The sequence below is a fragment of the Haliotis cracherodii genome, unplaced genomic scaffold (genome assembly GCF_022045235.1).
Source record: "Haliotis cracherodii isolate W230 unplaced genomic scaffold, xgHalCrac1.p SCAF_1, whole genome shotgun sequence".
Classification (NCBI taxonomy): Eukaryota; Metazoa; Mollusca; class Gastropoda; order Lepetellida; family Haliotidae; genus Haliotis; species Haliotis cracherodii.
This window is the reverse complement of record NW_027266264.1, coordinates 6,490,354-6,509,270: the sequence shown is the minus strand read 5'-3', so window position 1 is coordinate 6,509,270 and position 18,917 is coordinate 6,490,354. Positions and strand designations below refer to the sequence as shown.

At 41.5% G+C, this 18,917-nt stretch overlaps 1 protein-coding gene across 1 annotated transcript in view; it reads left to right on the top strand.

The window, feature by feature from the left end:
• LOC139471850 (adhesion G-protein coupled receptor V1-like) overlaps nucleotides 1-18,917 on the top strand; it is a 159,288-nt gene that overhangs the window by 41,070 nt on the left and 99,301 nt on the right. The window contains exons 14-29 of the mRNA XM_071254352.1: nucleotides 326-514; nucleotides 815-965; nucleotides 1,950-2,143; nucleotides 2,735-2,858; nucleotides 3,566-3,823; nucleotides 5,265-5,394; nucleotides 7,087-7,310; nucleotides 8,421-8,641; nucleotides 9,679-9,835; nucleotides 10,569-10,783; nucleotides 11,674-11,801; nucleotides 13,135-13,263; nucleotides 14,164-14,378; nucleotides 15,443-15,681; nucleotides 16,261-16,521; nucleotides 17,271-17,408. Of these exons, the coding sequence (XP_071110453.1) occupies nucleotides 326-514; nucleotides 815-965; nucleotides 1,950-2,143; nucleotides 2,735-2,858; nucleotides 3,566-3,823; nucleotides 5,265-5,394; nucleotides 7,087-7,310; nucleotides 8,421-8,641; nucleotides 9,679-9,835; nucleotides 10,569-10,783; nucleotides 11,674-11,801; nucleotides 13,135-13,263; nucleotides 14,164-14,378; nucleotides 15,443-15,681; nucleotides 16,261-16,521; nucleotides 17,271-17,408 (2,973 nt within the window). The remainder of the gene's footprint in view (nucleotides 1-325; nucleotides 515-814; nucleotides 966-1,949; nucleotides 2,144-2,734; nucleotides 2,859-3,565; nucleotides 3,824-5,264; nucleotides 5,395-7,086; nucleotides 7,311-8,420; nucleotides 8,642-9,678; nucleotides 9,836-10,568; nucleotides 10,784-11,673; nucleotides 11,802-13,134; nucleotides 13,264-14,163; nucleotides 14,379-15,442; nucleotides 15,682-16,260; nucleotides 16,522-17,270; nucleotides 17,409-18,917) is intronic.

Here is an 18,917-nt window from a genome sequence, read left to right as displayed (position 1 = left end):
GCTCATGACATTAACCACCGGTTTGCTTCATGCAGTCTCAGTTATTTACTTTGATATAGGACACAGCATAAAACAACACTCATTGTGAATTAAATACTCCATTATATATAAATATAAAAACATATACTGCTTGTGTTATAATAATTCAGTATGAAAAGTCACCTGGTTAGCTTGGAAAATGTTCAGCATATTATGTGATAGAATCGTGTGCATTTCAATCTTCTGTCATAAGAGGCTCTCACTCACTCTACGTGTGTGGTGCTCACTCACTCTGATGTGTGAGACACTCACTCACTCACTCACTCACTCACTCTATGTTCCGCAGGAGGGGTCTGAAGCAGTGACAGTGATTGTAGAGCGCAGCGGTGGAGCTCTCACGATGAAGGAAGTAGAGTACCGAGTATCTCCACGAGGAAATGAGGAGTTCTATGGAGGAACTAGTGTCCTGAGGTTTGCTCCTGGTGAGACCAGAGCAACAGGGACTCTAGTAGCGAAGTCAGATGGCATACCAGAGGTAAGGACTCTTTCATAGTGTCACACTTGACAAATTTTAGTCCCTAATTCTTGACACATAGCATACTCTATAGCCTTTGTTATTCTTAGTTTCACATTCATATGTAGCAGGGCGTGAAGTCATCCCACAGAGACATCCTTACCTTGTCAGCTTGCTGACGGGGTTAACCTCTTTGGTCATGTGGACAAGGTGTCCGACCTCAGATCAGAAGGTCTGTGGTTCGAATCCCATCATGGGACTCGGAAGTTTTATGGCCGCTACACACACTTGAAAGTGAACAGCTTTGTTGATGTATTCCAGTTGGACGAGTTGTTCAGCCTCCAGCTCCTGACCTACGGTACACCTGCCGCCCAACTGGGTACCCGGGTGAGCATCCCCATCACTGTTGCAGCTAATGATGCACCTGGAGGAGTCATCCAGTTCTCCATGGATCCCACTATTGTCTACATGGGTAGGTCACTCATGCAATGAAGTGCAATCTACTCATCATGGATCTGGGCTCTGTTTCACAAGCGATCGTAGTGCTGCCACTATCTTAAATCTAAGTTACAGTATAGGAGTTACGATAGTCATAGCGTGACAGTTGCTGGGGATCTGCTTCCTGTTCTGAATTGACTGTTCTTCCAGTGACAGACAGTTGCATTTTATGTAATTGCAATCAACCCCAAATATGTGTCAGTGTCAAAGAGTATCTTTTCCTGGAATGAACATGTTTCTTTGTCCTATTTTTTCTGTGGAAATTATTTCCATGGAACACTTTATACTAGGTACTTTTTTACACAACTGGGGGTTTTGTTTCCTCACATTTCTGTTAGTGTTTTAGGACCTGTTTTAATCTCCTTGTGAAAACTAACCATAACCAGAATGCTCACCCTGACCCATTAAACACTGACCCTAACACTCTAAACACTGACCCTGACACTCTAAACACTGACCCTGATCCTCTTAACACTGACCCTGACCCATTAAACACTGGCCCTGACCCTCTAAACACTTACCCTGACCCTCTACTCTGACCTCTGACCCTGACCTTGACCCTCTAAACACTGACCTTGACCCTCTACTCTGACCCTGACCTTGATGTGGACCCTCTAAACGCAGACCCTGACCCTGATTCTTTACTCTGACCCTGACCTTGACCCTCTAAACACTGACCCTGACCCTCTACTATGACCCTGACCTTGACCCTCTAAACACTGACTCTGACCCTGCTATAGAAATGTAATCATCTGAATCATAAATATCCAAGCTGATTTCTTCCAATTACTGAAAATTTGTTTCACATGCTTTAGCTCAATGTCACTGGGGAGGTGCATTCAAACTGGCAATATTTGTTCCAATTAAACTAATTCAATGTGGAACTGATCATCAATGACATCTATACGTTCAATTTGAATAATGAATCAGAGCTACTACAAGTCTGACTGTGTTGCAGGGGAGAGCACCGCCATCAACACTGTGTTCCGGGATCTGAATGTACAGCGAAGCCGAGGGACGTTTGGACAGGTGTCTGTAGCATGGGAATTACCACCGAGTGCTCAGGCAGACCTCACACCCACCTCCGGAACCATCACCTTCACGGAGGGACAGGCCCAGCAAACAATACGAATATCTTCTGTTGCTGATGATGTAAGATGTATACTGTTCTATCCACCTGGTTTAACGTGATTAGTATTGTTTCGGATTAATATCTAACAGGCACAAAATTACAACTTTAGCTAAGTTCTGCCTACAAGACCTATATTTACATAACCTGAACAAAAAAGTTAAGAAGACTGAGCACACAACTTCATACAAAGTATCCCCACAAATATTCAGGATCCCTAACTTTTTGTGTTCAGTATATTGATCTGTAGTCGTCAGATTCCTTGTTTGACATATTGTCCAGCAGAAAATGTACTGCAGCCAGTGCCTTTATGCTTTCATCATTATTAGAACAAGCATGATTATGTCTTATAGAATTAATATTTGATAGATGAGATACAGACAAAAGGAATACCACAAAACAGTAAAAAGAAATAAATATACTATAAACAGAAATAACCTGCTCAATTGTTACAATAGTCAGAATTCTGTACACATTTTCAGGAATATGTTGAGTATGACCAGTCATCCAAGCAGAAATTGAATTATTGCTTATTGTTGTTATTTGTCTATGTTAACAACAGTCCAGTAATGTAATGTAGGTTTGCTCTCATAATTTATATTTTCTCCCTCCAGATACCGGAGAGTGATGAGACCTACATTCTGCAGTTATCTCCCCCAACGGGCAATGCCCAACCAGGTGTTCCAATGAGAGCGACTATTGTCATCAGACAAAATGACCACCCATTAGAATTTACAGGTACAAAAAGTTATGGCATCCATTGAGTATTATATGGGTCTGGTTTTGACAATTAGCTTCCAGGGTAATTTTGTTTGGTTATTTCATTATCTTTCTTGGATGATAACATAAAAATATTTTCATGCACTTCTTATCATCTTCAACAACCCATGCTTTATTGGTTGGTCAGACTTGCGGACTTGGTTGATACATACGATCATGTCCCATTTGTGTGGATCGATGCTCATGCTATCAATCACTGGTCCAGACTTGTTTATTTACAGTTCCCTGTCATATAGCTGGAATGCATCATTAGACAACAAACAGATCAGAGACTTTCCGTTCACACGTGTTACCTTAACCTACGTTTTGTGATTATGGTACTAATGATGTAGGGGCATAGGCATAGTTTGCTTACATGAGTTGCCTCCCTTACCCAAATGTTAGGATATGCTGATCGGCATTCAAATCCTAGCTATGTCCCAGTTAGGATCCTTCATGTGGCAACTCCAGACTCAATTGTTCACAGACAACAAACAAACTAGATTATGTATTTCCCTTCACCATTAACACTGAACATTTTGACAAATGGCACATGTTCTGGAAATATGGGCTTTCTTTCGACATAAAACAGATGGGAAGACTGTTCAGTTATGCATTGAGCCCAGTTCACTCACTCACAGTGATGAAGATCCCCGGAGTGCTATGAGATTTATTTTCTTCTCCAGAGGTCTGGAAGGATGTAATAGAGCCATCTCAGGTTCAGTTCACCATTCAGAGAACAGGTCGACTGACAGATACGACAAAAGTACGATACCGAACACTGGACGGCTCGGCATCGAGTGTTTCCAACGACTACACGAGTGTTGACTCGGAGGTTACCTTCAACCCTGGAGAGACTGAGAAGAGCTTCTTCCTGGAAATCTTGGAGGACAACTTGCCTGAGGGGAACGAGACATTCCAGGTGCAGCTGTATAACCTGGGAGGTGAGAGAGCTTGGTCTGGTGTCACAAACTAGCAAGGGTCCAGTTATATCTACACCAATGATGACCCCACTCCAGTGAGGTCATCCTGTTGTTGTCCAGTTGGGTTAAATCTCATAAACAGGGATGTTGTGATGTCCCGAAGATTTATATGATATCCCAGGCATATTTTCTATCTAATATGTTATAATATCCCAGGGATTTCATTAATACAACTTCTGTTTACATTGTAACATGTTTCTCTCTAGAAGTATATTTTGCATTTGAACACAATATAATGAAATGTAAAATCACTGACAAATATTTTCTTTATATTCCCGCGGATTGAACACGCAACCTTTGTATCTGTAGCTCAGTGAGTGTATCACTTGGCTAGAGTGACATTGATAAATCACCCGCGAATGTGGGTTTTAAATATCATAAAAACCCTCGGACATGCTTTAAGCAGCTCTCACACTTTGCCGAGGTGGTTGCAGCCTAACTCGGTTAGGACTCGGGAAGAGACTACATGTATACGAGTATCATACGAGTACACTACGAGTGTGTTACGAGCTCCATAGGAGTCCAATAGGAGTCTGTTAAGAGGTGCATACGAGGATAAGGATCTCGATACGAGCCTTACGAGTTTGGTACAACTTTGGCTACGAGCTGTTAAATAATTCAGTGGGAATTTGTCACATGATTTAACATGGAGGCTTGTATAGCTCGTATTAGACTCGGTGAACTCAGCAATAAATTTTGCAGACGATCCTCATACTAGTTCTGTACGAGCACCATGAGGTCGCAACAAGGGTACTACGAGTAGGACGAGTGTGTTACGAGTTTCTTAGGAGTTTGTTAGGAGTTGACTGGCGGCCCGAGTGTTTTGAGCAGTTCCAGCAGTTAGTACGAGGTATCCCGAGTTACCCCGAGTTTAGTACGACTTCGCTACGAGCACCATACGAGTACCCACGAGTCAGCTCGGGTCCATACTCGGGACACAACTGGGCAGTGTGAGTGCCCCTTTATCCCACACATAAAACTTAGCACCTGAATGGAAGCATTGTCAGGAGGTGGACTTGGTCCAGAGTGGGGTGCCGCAGTACCCCCATCACCTCTTCTACTCCATTGGGCCCCACTAATGTATGTTGTAAGAAGAAGCCAGTACCTACGACAACTAGATAGCAAAACATATTACAATGTGTACATTAAATTGTGTTGAGAATCTTGTAGTCTATCCCTCTGAGTGCACTTCACAAAAAGCTACTTTAAAATACAGTTCCAAGGGATAACATGCATGATCTGTTTGTGAGTGAGTGATAGTGTTTGTTTTCAATTGGGGAACGTGATATTACCATAGTAGAAAATAATGTTGATTCAATTATGATAATTGTCTATTGACAGGATGGTTAATAAAAGATAGTTAATATGGGTACAGTGAATAAAGATTTCTCCTTGATTTCAGGTGATTTCATCCTGACAAACAGATCCACGGCCACGGTGATGATCCTGGCCAATGATGATGCCTATGGAGTGTTCCGCTTCAAGGAGCCGCTGGCAAAGGAGGCGAGCGAGGGAGAGACCATTTACTTTGAGTATGCTATCCTATAATACCACACTTGTATAGTGGTTTGATATTGAAAGAACTTATACATGACAGAAGCAGATGAGAACAGATTGAAAAGTGACCATTCCATACCTGAAGAAAAGAAAATATCCTTCCTCCTCAACAGCAGCACATGAAGTGAGGAGGAAGTCAGGTATGGAAGGAAGCTACCTGTAGAGGACCAGGGTGGCCATTTAGGGGATACATTGCATTAAGCATCAAAGGAAGTGCTGATGCAAGATATAAATGGACTGAGGGAAACCCTACAGGTGTGAAAAAAATGTCTAAAGATAGATAGAAGGTTGAAGGGGAAGATCTGGTGAGAGATTCTCAGAGACTGAAAATACTTAATGTTAAGTACTTTAAAGAGTTATTGACTGACATTCAACTGTAAACAAGACAAACAATGAACATATAGATGATGATGATGTATGAATAATGATGTAAATAGCAATAGTACCCTGCTACATAATGTATGACCCAAAACTTTAATAATCACAAGAAACTAGGAATTTATTTACTTCATTCACATTGAAGTAGGATGCATAGTGTAGATTCCAGTCACTTGTTTGTTTGTTGTTTAACGCCACACTCAGCAACATTACGGGTACCTTATAACGGGCTGTAAATAATCATGTCTGGACCAAATAATCCAGTGATCAATATTGTGAGCAACGATATACGTCATCGGGGTATGCTGACATGCAAACAAACTAGTCTCTGAAGCTGACCGCCCGATCCATTGGCTTGCTGGGGACTTTCTAAACCTGACTCCCCATGGGGAGATCAGCACAGGTTTCAGAGAACCCAGCCTAAGGCGGAATCTCTTGCTTGTAGTAAACAGTGAGTAAACCTGATAGAGTGGCCAGGCTCAGGGACTTGGTTGATTCCATGTCATCGTTCCCAACACTGTGAGATGTTGCCACTGGTTTGGCATTAAATAGTAAGACCAACTGTTTTGTAATAGGCGATGTCCCAGGAATGTATTGGCATATGTAATTTATAGCATTTTGGAAAAAAATGAAAAAACATATATAAACTGTGATGTTCTTGACTTTCAATCCAATTATCTGTAGGTGTGTGCAAAGATGACATAATCTGTTGACTACAAGTCCAGTTTCCACCATTGCCAAACTAGGCTCGATAGTAGTGCTACCAGTGCAAGTTATGTCCCCTCTATGACAATCCTATTGACCAATCAGATTCTACCTCTCATATCACTTGCATTTCCTTCAAAGTAAATGTTGGCACCCGGGCAAGATAATCTGATCGATAATCAAGATATATATTTTGTAATAAAACGGTACTTACCTTGCGAAGTGCATCAAATTATGTGAGCACCTTAATTAAAAACATGAAAAGATTTGGAAAATATCTGTGAACACCTAGTTGACAGTACACATCTTTTGCAAATCCAGCAGTTGACTGAAATATGCAGGTTGAAATCCAGACTTGTTAGTCCAGCTAAAATATAACTCCATAATTGTTGCCTACTTTCGCAAGGGTGGAAACTGGACTTTAAAAGTCGGTTAACTCCCTTGCCTCAGGAAGATGTCGACAGTATGTTAATTTGGAAGTTGTTCATTCCAACAATCAACATTGAATTTTGGGCTAAACATTTTGTACCCCAACTAATAACAAACAAAATGTCTTAGGGTAAACATGCTGTTCCCTCCTTCAGCATCATGCGAGACCAGGGTTCGTTCGGTGAGGTGGATGTGTCCTGGCAGATCCGTGACATGCTCACCAATCAAGTGGTGACAGACACAAGAGAATTTGAAACAACCAGCGGAGTCATTCAGTTCAAAGAAAGTCAAGGTCAGCTGCCCATTATCATCAAGCCTCTTCCGGATGACATCCCCGAGAACGAGAAGACCTACAATGTCGTCCTCACAGGAGTTAGCGGTCAGTGAACAATTGTTTCATGTTGCCTGGGTATATATGTCTGTTATCATTACCTGGTCTGTTGCTTTTTATGTGGTCAGTGAAGAATTGTTTCATGTTGCCTAGGTATATATGTCTGTTATCCTTACCTGGTCTGTTGCTTTTTATGTTTGATAATGGTAGGAGTGGTTTCATACCAAGGTTTGCAAAGCTAATATAGTGTAAGTCTTCCACAAAGATCTGGGTAAGAATTGGTCTTGAGCAACCCATGCTTGTCATAGAGGTATGGGCGAGTGTGCTGACTTGGTTGAATGTCACCGTATCCTAATTACATAGCTTGAATGTGGTGTTAAACCTCATTTCACCTCACTTCAACTAACTGCATAGATTGATGCTCATGATGTCAATCACTTGATTGTCCTGAATTGATTATCTACAGATTTCCGTCATAAATGAAATTTTGCTGAGTTTGGCTTTAAACAAACGTACCATAATAGTGATAGCTGTCATTGTCCCTGAATAAGGGTATTGCCACAGCATCAGTAGAATCTACTGTAAGGGCATATTTGATCTGGGAGGTGTTCATTGTTCTGATCATATTACATCCTCATCTACAGGGGCGGTGGGGTAGTCTAGTTGTTAAAGCGTTCGCTCGTCATGCTGAAGACCCGAGTTCGATTCCCCGAATGGGTACAATGTGTGAAGCTCATTTGTGGTGTCCCCCTGCCGTGATATTGCTGGAATATTGCTAAAAGTGACGTAAAACCATACTCACTCACTCACTCACTCCTCATCTACAGGAGTGTGAAATCATCTAAGATACCACAATTCCCTGTGCAAAGTTTCCAGAAATCTATTGTTATTGGTTTGAATCCAAAAGTCACCCTGATTATGTTTCTAGGTTTGTCAGCACCATACACATGCTTGTGGGTTTCATCAAGCAGGTCTCAGACCCTGCATCACCTTGAGCTATCACCCAACATCAAACAGACATGTTATAAATGAAATACTGTTACAAGTGGTGTTAAACCAAACTCTGTAGCTCAGATTTACATATATAGAGGGTCTAAGGTGTTTATGAAAGAGGAATGCCAGATTCTCCATCCTGTTAATGATACATTGTGTTTCCAGTTGTTTCTGGGAGGACTAACACTGTTTTGGCCAGACTGGACTCTGCGAGGACAGTGGGGACTCTGAAGGTCAGGCAGAGTGATGAGCCATTTGGCAAGTTTGCTTTTCCGGCCATGTCTGATGAGAAGAACATCGATGAGGACGTCACGCCAGGCCAGGGTGGGCAGACTTCAGCTACCTTTACGGTGGAAAGGCAACAGGGTAGCCTTGGAAACACACAGGTAGGTCAAGGCATGGGAAATGTGTGGGTTGGTTTAACCATGGGACACTTCAGTATGACGATGTTTGACAAACAGGCATGTGTACAGCTATTGCTAGACACTGATTTGGATACGATGAGATGGAGATATAATTAAAATTACTTTCTTTGCAACTACTAAAAATTAACATTGGAACTACCACATTACTTGCTAGGGCTGGGAAAAGTCCAAATTTACTACCTGGGTACCCACACCCCTATTACCCGACCCTACCCGGGTACCAGCTGTTGGTGTCAAGAGATAGGTACAAAATGTCTAATTGGGAATAATTTGACAGTAGCCCTGGCAGAATGTATTCAGATACACGTATGGAACAATGTCGCCATGCATACACTGAAGTTGACTGAAGTTTTATTTAGCTTTGTTCAAACATATATAAGTTATATAAGTCAGAAGGAACTTGTTCATAGTCATGAAGAAATGCGAAGATTAGAGACTTAAAATGGTTGTGTAACCTTGTAGTTATACAGTGAAATTTTGTCATGGAACAATATATCACGTGACTAACCACGGTTCCGGGTAGTCCTGTGGGTACTGGGGTCCTACTCAGTACCCACCTGACCCGAGTACCCAAGTTACCCGTCCCAGCCCTATTACTTGCACCTTTAAGAATGTACTAACCTGCATGCAACCTGCCTTATATCTATGTCTAATAACTAATGATTTCTTCAAGAGTTTGCAGATGGACAAGTGGCCTAAGGTTCAACAGTTTTCTGTTGTGGTGTATATAACATAACTGTTATCTGGTCAAAGAAACAATGGGCCTGAACTCAATGACTACAGTTAGTAGTTCATCCACCTGCATAGCCTCGCTCCTGGAGTTCCCTTACTTGGCACGGTTAGACAAAGTGATCTTAGCACTAAGATGATCATAACTCCCATATTTTAACATAGGCTTACGACAATCATAACACTAAGATCGTTTTGTCGAACGAAGCCAAGGTAGTTCTCCATCTTGAGAGCTGTTGCTGATGTTCTTCCTGTTACACTGTTCGCAGGTCCTGTGGGAGGTTTTCTCAGAAAGAATGGGAGGCAATCCTCCTAAACTAGTGGACTTGATCTTTGTCGGTAACCGTCCCTCAACTGTAACTACAGACAACAGCAAGCGGAGACTGGGCACAGGGACGGATGTGTTGCTCTTTTCAGGCGGTACAGGTAAGTGCCATTTTCTCCAATGGTGATTATACCATTTAGGTAATGTTGGAAAAATTTGTTTGATAGGCATTACTGAGAAGTTGACGGATGACAAAGTGGCTTTGCTTCACAACGGTAAAAGGATCTATACCGAAACATTGCCTATAGAGTAAATATAGAAGTTGTTATTCTTAAATTATCTCTACAATGTTGGAATATTTATTCTGAAAATTTAACAAATTCAAACTTACATTGTAGTATTGATCAAGATTGTTTAATATCGGGTTACTAAGATGGTGTTTTTTATTGAGATGTTGATTATACTATTGTAAACTTTAATTTCTGGTTCAATTGCGAATTGACTTGTGCACACTGTGTAAATCAGTTTTAACATTTACACTTACATAAATGCAGAAATATATTGAAGTCATTTCTTTGAAATACGTAAGGCAACAATGGTAACTTCACAGATTGCTGTTTCCAACACAAGACACTGTAGACAATGCTAGGAAATCAGTTACATCGTTCAGCGCAATATTGCATCACAAAAAACCCCAAGTCTATTATAAACCAATCAGGAAACACTTATAAGTCTTCTAGCGTGGGAGGACTAATTTATTTAGGTTTATGGAACCAATAAATGCAAAAAGATTGCTTTGTTAGCCATTGAAAAGCCATGGAATCATGTCTAGCAATGCGGGAGTTTCAATGATCATCACTTGGCCTGGTTCACATGTGTTTACCATGTTTACAGGGAGTTATGTCACAGTCCCTGCAGCAGTCCAACCTCTGCCTGCAGACATCATGAACGGCTTCAGTCTGAGTGCTTGGGTCCAGCCTCAACCTAACACAAATGGTTACATCTTGGCCAAGACATCCGCGGATGGTCTGAAGCACTTCTACAGCCTCAAACTGCTAACATCAACATCATCGTCAACCATCGAGCTGGCACTGGCCAGATCAAACACGGTATGGCTGTCTGCACTTTCATTAGGGGCAAGATATAAAGGATACAAATTTGAGCTGAAATTTGTGATGATCACAATGCATCCATGGCACAGGTCCATCATTATGTAGAATGGAGTTGCTGGTGATGTAGTCAGATAGATAGTGTAGGGAAGTGTTATTATAATTTCAAAATTGGTCATGATTTGAAAAAAACAACAATTGGTGATCCTTCAATAATCAATCATGAATGAGAAGAGAATTTTCATAAATTTGTATCTTTCTTTCTTGGTAAACCTCATTTTATTCTTTTTTCATAATTTTGCTATGCTATTCAACACAAACAAATCTACTGGAAAACACTGCAAAAGCCCTTTTAACAGACTAAATGTATGCATAATGTAACCAATGTTATTCAATACAATGATGTTTTATAACTGGAAAATAATCAGTTGCAGATTTCATGATCATCCCCTTGGTTTGATTGCAACCAATCATTAATTCATTAATTTATTTGTTACAACGCTGCTGTAGGATGTAGATATGTTGTGGTTGAACCACAATCCAGGAATGATGGATCACGAGTGAGTGAGTGAGTGAGTGAGTGAGTGAGATTGAAACTGCTTTGTACAGTATTTCAAGTATCTCACAGTCCAGCGGCCCAAGGTGAGGACTTGGACATTTGCCAGTATGTTGAAACCCACAATCATGGGTATGGTGCTAAAAAACCTACAAACACAATCAGGGTGAATCTGCAACAAGGATCTATGATCACAGGCTTCTGGCATACCTAAGGGATGCAACTCTGTGCAGTAAATTAGACGACTGGGCCAACCATGACCCTACAATCTCAATATCTTCCTGGTCAATGTTTGTCATTGTTTGATATTCCCCTGTACATGTGATTGTTTCAGGGGGGTAGCCATGTGTACCAGGGTGTGACCAGCATCAACCTCATGGACGGCAACTGGCATCACATCCTGGCGTCTGTTGCTAATGGAAGCGCCAAGATATATATGGATGGGATGCTTATTTCAACAAGGCAAGTTAATGTGAATTCTGTTAAACCTAATGTATATTACAATATATATTGAAAAAAACACACCCAAAATCATGGAAGATTGACACTTTAGAAACTTTCATAACCATCTCATCTTTCAGTTTAAAGTTGGGCAAAAATGATATGCTTGTATCCATGGGATTGTCAGATGTTTCATATCTTCCAATTATTTTACCATGTGACCTGACCCGTAACGATCTGGGGTAGAATAGGTCTTCAGCAACCCATGCTTGCCGTAAAAGGCGAATATGCTTGTCGTAAGAGGCGACTACCGGGATCGGGTGGTCAGGCTCGCTGACTTGGTTGATGCATGTCATCGATCCCAATTGCTTCTATCGATGCTTATGATATCAATCACTGGATTGTCTGGTCCAGACTCAATTATTTACAGACCGCTATCATATAGCTTGAATATTGCTGAGTGTGGTGTTAAACGACAAACCAACCAACCAACCATGTGACCTGCACATTGGCCATGTATCATCTAATTCCTTGAAAGCAGTGTTGGAAGTTTGCCCCCTGCCATAAGCCCTGGCAGGTAGGTCTCGTGTCGGACCCGTTTTTTTTCAAACGTGTATGGGTCCTGTAGTAAATTTACATGTCAATATGTTTACCAGAATAAGTGCAGTTTCTTAATAATATCCTGAAGAGTTTAGTCAGGGCCTGCTTCTAAAGTCTGTGGGTCCTGATGGCCGCCTGGCATTTTTCTTATTTCAAACACTGCTTGAAAAACGGGCATGAATATTTATATGTAGCCTGTTTTCACTGATTACTTAACAGCCAGCAACTGCTCATTTATCCTAGAGTCTGTGTTGTAATTGTGTTCATATGGTAGAGCCTGTATTGTGATTGTGTTCATATGGTAGAGCCTGTATTATGATTGTGTTCATATGGTAGAGCCTGTATTATGTTTGTGTTCATATGGTAGAGCCTGTATTATGATTGTGTTCATATGGTAGAGCCTGTATTATGTTTGTGTTCATATGGTAGAGCCTGTCTTGTGATTGTGTTCATATGGTAGAGCCTGTATTATGATTGTGTTCATATGGTAGGGCCTGTATTGTTTGTGTTCATATGGTAGAGCCTGTATTGTGATTGTGTTCATATGGTAGAGCCTGTATTATGATTGTGTTCATATGGTAGAGCCTGTATTATGTTTGTGTTCATATGGTAGAGCCTGTATTGTGATTGTGTTCATATGGTAGAGCCTGTATTATGATTGTGTTCATATGGTAGAGCCTGTATTATGTTTGTGTTCATAAGTTCAAGCCTGTATTCAACTTCACAGTGAATGTGTCTCTCTATTGATTTGTAGAGCTCTGCTACAACCCAACATCATTGACGAGGCAGGAGCACTGTTTGTGGGAGCACGTTCCCCAGGAGATGAATTCTACCGCGGACACATGCAGGATGTCCGAGTCTTCCTCCGGAGCCTGGTTGAGGAGTGAGTGCAATCATTACACACATAGAAGATTCTTTCCCCTGAGTCCTCACCTCAGATTAGACCTGTGAAGATCCGGGGAAGAACAGGTCTTCACCAACCCATGCTTGACGTAACATGCAACTATGCTTGTCGTAAAAAGGCGAATAAAGGGATCGGGTGGTCAGGCTCGCTGACCTGGTTGATGCATGTTATCGTATCCAAATTACGAAGATCGATGCTCAGGACATCAATCACTGGATTGTCTGATCCAGACTCAATTATTTACAGACCGCCGTCATTTTGCTGGAATATTGCTGAACAAACCTCAGGTTAGGAGTCATATAGGTTTGCAGAAATCTATGTTGGATACATGCAGGTTGCCCAAGTCTTTCCTTGTTCAGGAGTTTCCATCAGGTGCCTGAGGGCTGGAGTTGTCACCTGATATGGTTTGCCCAGTAAATGTTGCAGTGCATGGTAGATGTTGATATCACAAAGCAAAATAAGTCTCAGTACCCTTCAATGGGGCCCCTGGGATGCCTCCTGCTGATAGGACAGTATACATGACAAGCTAGCCTCTTGGAAATGTGGACAAGGTGTCTGACCTTGGATCAGAAGATCCACAGTAAAGATCCCAGGACAAGACTTTGAAAATTTATTGCTGCTACATTTTGGCCCAACGTGGAGATGAGCATTCCGACTGTGGCCTGGGGTATTTTCGGCTGACAGTAGAGTTTGTACCTTAGCCAGGGTCATCCCACAGAAGACATCCTCACCTTGTCACCTTGCTGACTGGTCTCTGGTCATGTAGACATGATATCCAACCTTTATCTGTATTCCCTTGACTTGAATAGAACCCGGAACAATGTTCTCGTCGGAACGTAACATTCTGAATGAAAGAATCAATTTCTGTACTTTTCACAGAGAGATCCTTGAGATCTATGAGACACCGGCCATTAAGGACATCATGCCGATCTCTGGGACCTTGACCTACACCCCAGGGGTGAGGACGAGTACATTCAACATCCAGTCTCTGCAGGACATTGAGGAGGAGAGCAATGAAGTCTTCTCTGTCACCCTGGTGTCTGTTAACGGTGGAGCGGTCATCTCTGACTCCGGCTCCATTGCCACACTTACCGGTAGGTCTGCTTATGTGTATTGGGTTGATAGTGTCTTGTTAAGACCATGGGAAATAATCTGGTTGTACCTGTGTACCAATACAGCCAGTATTGATGAAGAGTGTTGATGATTATAGGCTGTGATGAATTAATTTTTAGTTGATCATCGGCAAATGCCTTGCTTCCAAACATCTAGCCTCACATCAGTTTTTTAGCTTCAAGTAATTATGTTGAGTGAGTGAGTGAGTGAGTTGGGTTTAACGTCTCTTTTAACAATATTCCAGTTATATCGTGGCATGTCAGCTTAATGTGGGAGGAAAGCCCGAAGTGATGCAGGTCTCAGACGTTTACCACTTTGGTGAAACCCACGAGCATGGGTATGGTGCTGTCAAACTTAGAAACATAATCGGGGCGACTTGGGATTCGAACCCACAATCATAGGTTTCTGGCGTGCCCAAGGGCCGCTACTCTGCACAGCGAATCGCGGCGCCTTAGATGACTGGGCTACCCGTGCCCCCTGTAATTATGTTGAAGAAAATTGTGTGTGTGTTCTTCGTTTTCATCCATGACTACAAAATGGCAGCATTGAAAATGTTGAAAGTATGATCTGCATGTACAATCAATGTCAATTAATCACTGTCAAACACTTTAGCTCCCAATATACAGAAATACGACTTTTTTGCCAATACACAGCCCTACTTGAGATGATATTTTTTACATTTAAAGGTGGGAATATGAAAATTACTGAATGAAAGTTATATTTTGCCTTCTGAGAGATCTGAAGTGCAACAAATTTCTGTGCATAGTTGCATCCCTTGTACATACAAAGGCAATTGTTGCTTCAAGTCCTGGGTCCCGTTCCTCAAAGCGATTGTAGCACAGAGATGCTTGTAACTCCCATTCTTTTACTTAGGCAGTCACTTATGATCACTTTGTTGAATGGGGCCATCCTTGTTTCTATACCGGCTATTGGTTTTCTCCAACAGCTGAAAGGTGGACTTTCCTCACACATAAGCCGACCTACCATGCTGTAACTGAAATAATATTCAAAACTGATTTAACCCCATACACTCACACTTTTCCAGTTCTGAAGAGTGACAACTCAAATGGCCTGTACGGCTTCACCCAGTCATGTCAGCCATCGCGGACAGGCAACGAGAGCGCACTCATCACGTGTGTCATTGGGCGGAGCAGGGGAGACGACGGAGTAGTGACCATCACCTGGGTCGTCCAGCAGGACGTCAACTCTGTGTATGTTCCTGCTGTGGACGACTTCGTCCAGGCCAGAGGAGCAGTGACATTCAGCCCCGGAGAGAGGGAGAAGGTGAGAGGATTGTTTTGTGATAGTGAGTGAGTGAGTGAGTGAGTGAGTGAGTGAGTGAGTATGGTTTTACCCTGCTTTTAGCAATATTCCAGCAATATCACATGAAGCGGGCTTCACACATTGTACCCATGTTGGGAAACAAATCTGTGTCTTCGGCGTGGTCACAAGCGAACATTCTAACCACTAGGCTACTCGAATGTCCCCATTTTGGGTTAACTGCATGACCAACTGTTGGCAACACATATACCATCTTCATAACGAGGGAGTGAGTGAGTATGGTTTTTATGTCACTTCCAGCAATATTCCAGCAATATCAGGACGGGGACACCAGAAACAGGCTTCACACATTGTACCCATGTAAGGAATCGAACCTGGGTCTTCTGCATGAATGCGAATGCTTTAACCACTAGGCTACCCATAAGGAATCTGAGAGTTCAATAGATATATAACATAACATCTTTAAGATCACTTTTGTCAGGTGTTTAGTTTTGACTGATGTATGAACATTGCTGACCTATGTGACCATGATGGAACCATGAATAAGAGTTACAGTTGCTGGTGGGTTTTTATTCTTTTCAGAGATTACAATTCCAGATCAAAGAAGACAATTTGCCAGAAAAAGCAGAAATATTTCGAGTGTACTTAGAATCTGCCATCTCGGGTGATGGACAAACAGGATCGACCAATCAGAGTGGGGCTAGCATAGACCCTTCAACTCGATCGTCCAACCTCATCATAGATGACACTGACTACCCTCACGGCATGCTCCAGTTCTCGGCCTTGACATCTCCCCCGCAACAAAATGATCCAATGATTATTCCAGCCACTCAGACGGTTACTGTGAGTATACTCTGTTGATGATGATGATGATGATGATGATGATGATGATGATGATGATGATGATGATTAAAAATGAGCTGAAGAGTACTGATAGTTTCCTCAACACTTAAATTCTATGGAAACAATTATATAAACAGTGGAACGATTACTGTTACAAGCACAATTTCAACAATGATTAACTTCACTGGGAATGATTCAGATGAATTTTACTGTAACTTTTTTATAGGCATTTAGAAGTTTCATTACTGAGAAAGGATAAGAATTTATGGATGAACATCTTCTTAATTACAATTAAGAGCGACGTTTTGGTGTAGATTCTAACACCGTGCTTGCTTGATGACGGTGTTAGAATCTACACCGAAACAACGCTTTTAATTGTAATAAAGAAGTTGTTCATCCATAAATTCTTATCCTTACTGATTTTTACTGTAAGTTACAGGCTACATATACTGACTTGCACTTTGGTTCATTTCTTGAACACAGTTAAAAATTAAAACCTTTTTCAAGTATCTTCATAAAACTTTGGATAGAAAACACTGTGGCTTACCCTCCGGGAGTTTAGAAACATTTCTCTGTCAATAAGACCATACCAAATATACCCAGTACAAGACAGTGGATGGTGTAATGGTCAATCCTAATTGTGCAGGTAATAACATAACTTATTTGCTTCTAGAATGCTCCTACATATAAAGCGGGGGGAATGACATGGTGTTGAGTTCATTGTATTACATAGTGTTGTGTACTCCCAGGTTATGGCGAGGGAGGAAGATCGGGTGGCCTCCTTGTTGGTGGTTCGAGCTCAAGGACTGATCGGGGAGGTCTCCGTGGAATGGAGGACCATCGACGGCACTGCCAGGAGTTCAGGGAAGTCCCCGCCAGACTACATCGTGAGTACAAGCTGTAACCCTCCTTCTGTGTGCTACATTGTAAGTACAAGCTGTAGCCCTCCTTCTGTGTGCTACATCGTGAGTACAAGCTGTAGCCCTCCTTCTGTGTGCTACATTGTAAGTACAAGCTGTAGCCCTCCTTCTGTGTGCTACATTGTAAGTACAAGCTGTAGCCCTCCTTCTGTGTGCTACATTGTAAGTACAAGCTGTAGCCCTCCTTCTGTGTGCTACATCGTGAGTACAAGCTGTAGCCCTCCTTCTGTGTGCTACATCGTGAGTACAAGCTGTAGCCCTCCTTCTGTGTGCTACATTGTGAGTACAAGCTGTAGCCCTCCTTCTGTGTGCTACATTGTAAGTACAAGCTGTAGCCCTCCTTCTGTGTGCTAACATCATCCCCATCATTTCCAATACTAAGTCTCCATTCTGTATTGATATATATTCTCTACATTTCAGTGATAGAAATTGTTATTGTCCTATAGTCCTTGCCAAGCTGCCCAATAGTTTAGGTATCATACTGACTGGTAGAAATTGGCAATTATTATGGGATTTGCTATATGTCATTATAAGTACTAGTGGACTAAAAGTGTTAGTTTCTACTGCTGTCATTTCTTCATTTTGAGTCGGATTCTAACGATGTGATGTAAGAAATAACCATCCAATCACATTGCACGAGACAAGTCCTATGGGGAGATGATCATAGGAGACAATCAAGTGATGATACTGTATTTCAAATGAAGCTCTAATAGCGAACTGCTCCAGTTTTTATCACAATAGAATGGAGATCAAATACCCTGGATAACTGGGGATGGCTGACCAATGAATGACAGTATCATGCAAACCATGTATTATCTGTGCGGTTGCATTTTGAATTTTAGGTTATATGATTTTGCTAAGAGTGGAGAATGATTCTCCACTACCATATGCACTACCCACTATATACCACTAAAAAGTTCTGGATCTCCTAAATCAAGTGACCCTTAACCTTTTTTAGTAGTACATACAGTGCCAGTATTATACTGCATTAATATGTGTAAATCTCATAAAAACCTGAGGGTAAGTGTTTTTTCTAACTTATAAACCACCCAAAAAGAAACTTAAAACAACATTTATCAACATGTTTATGTTTCAAACAAACTTTCCATGAACCTTAGTTGGCGGGTGTAAAATGTCTGTTGCTAGCTTTTGGGTATTACAAAAAGACATTCTTAAAAGCATTATGATTTATCAGCACTTCTGTAGCCTAGTGCTACCCTCACTGGTCTACAGATACGAAGGTTGCGTTTTCGATGTGCAGGAATATAACGAAAACATTTGTCATTTCATTTTACATTTCATTACATTGTGTTCAAATGCAAAATACATTTCTAGCAAGAAATATTCATATGTTATAAACTAAACAGAAGTTGTTTTACTAAAATCCCAGGGATCTTATAACATCCCTGTTTATGAGATTTAACCCAACTGGAAGAACAATCGGATGATGTCACTGCCATGGAGGTTTGTAAGTCT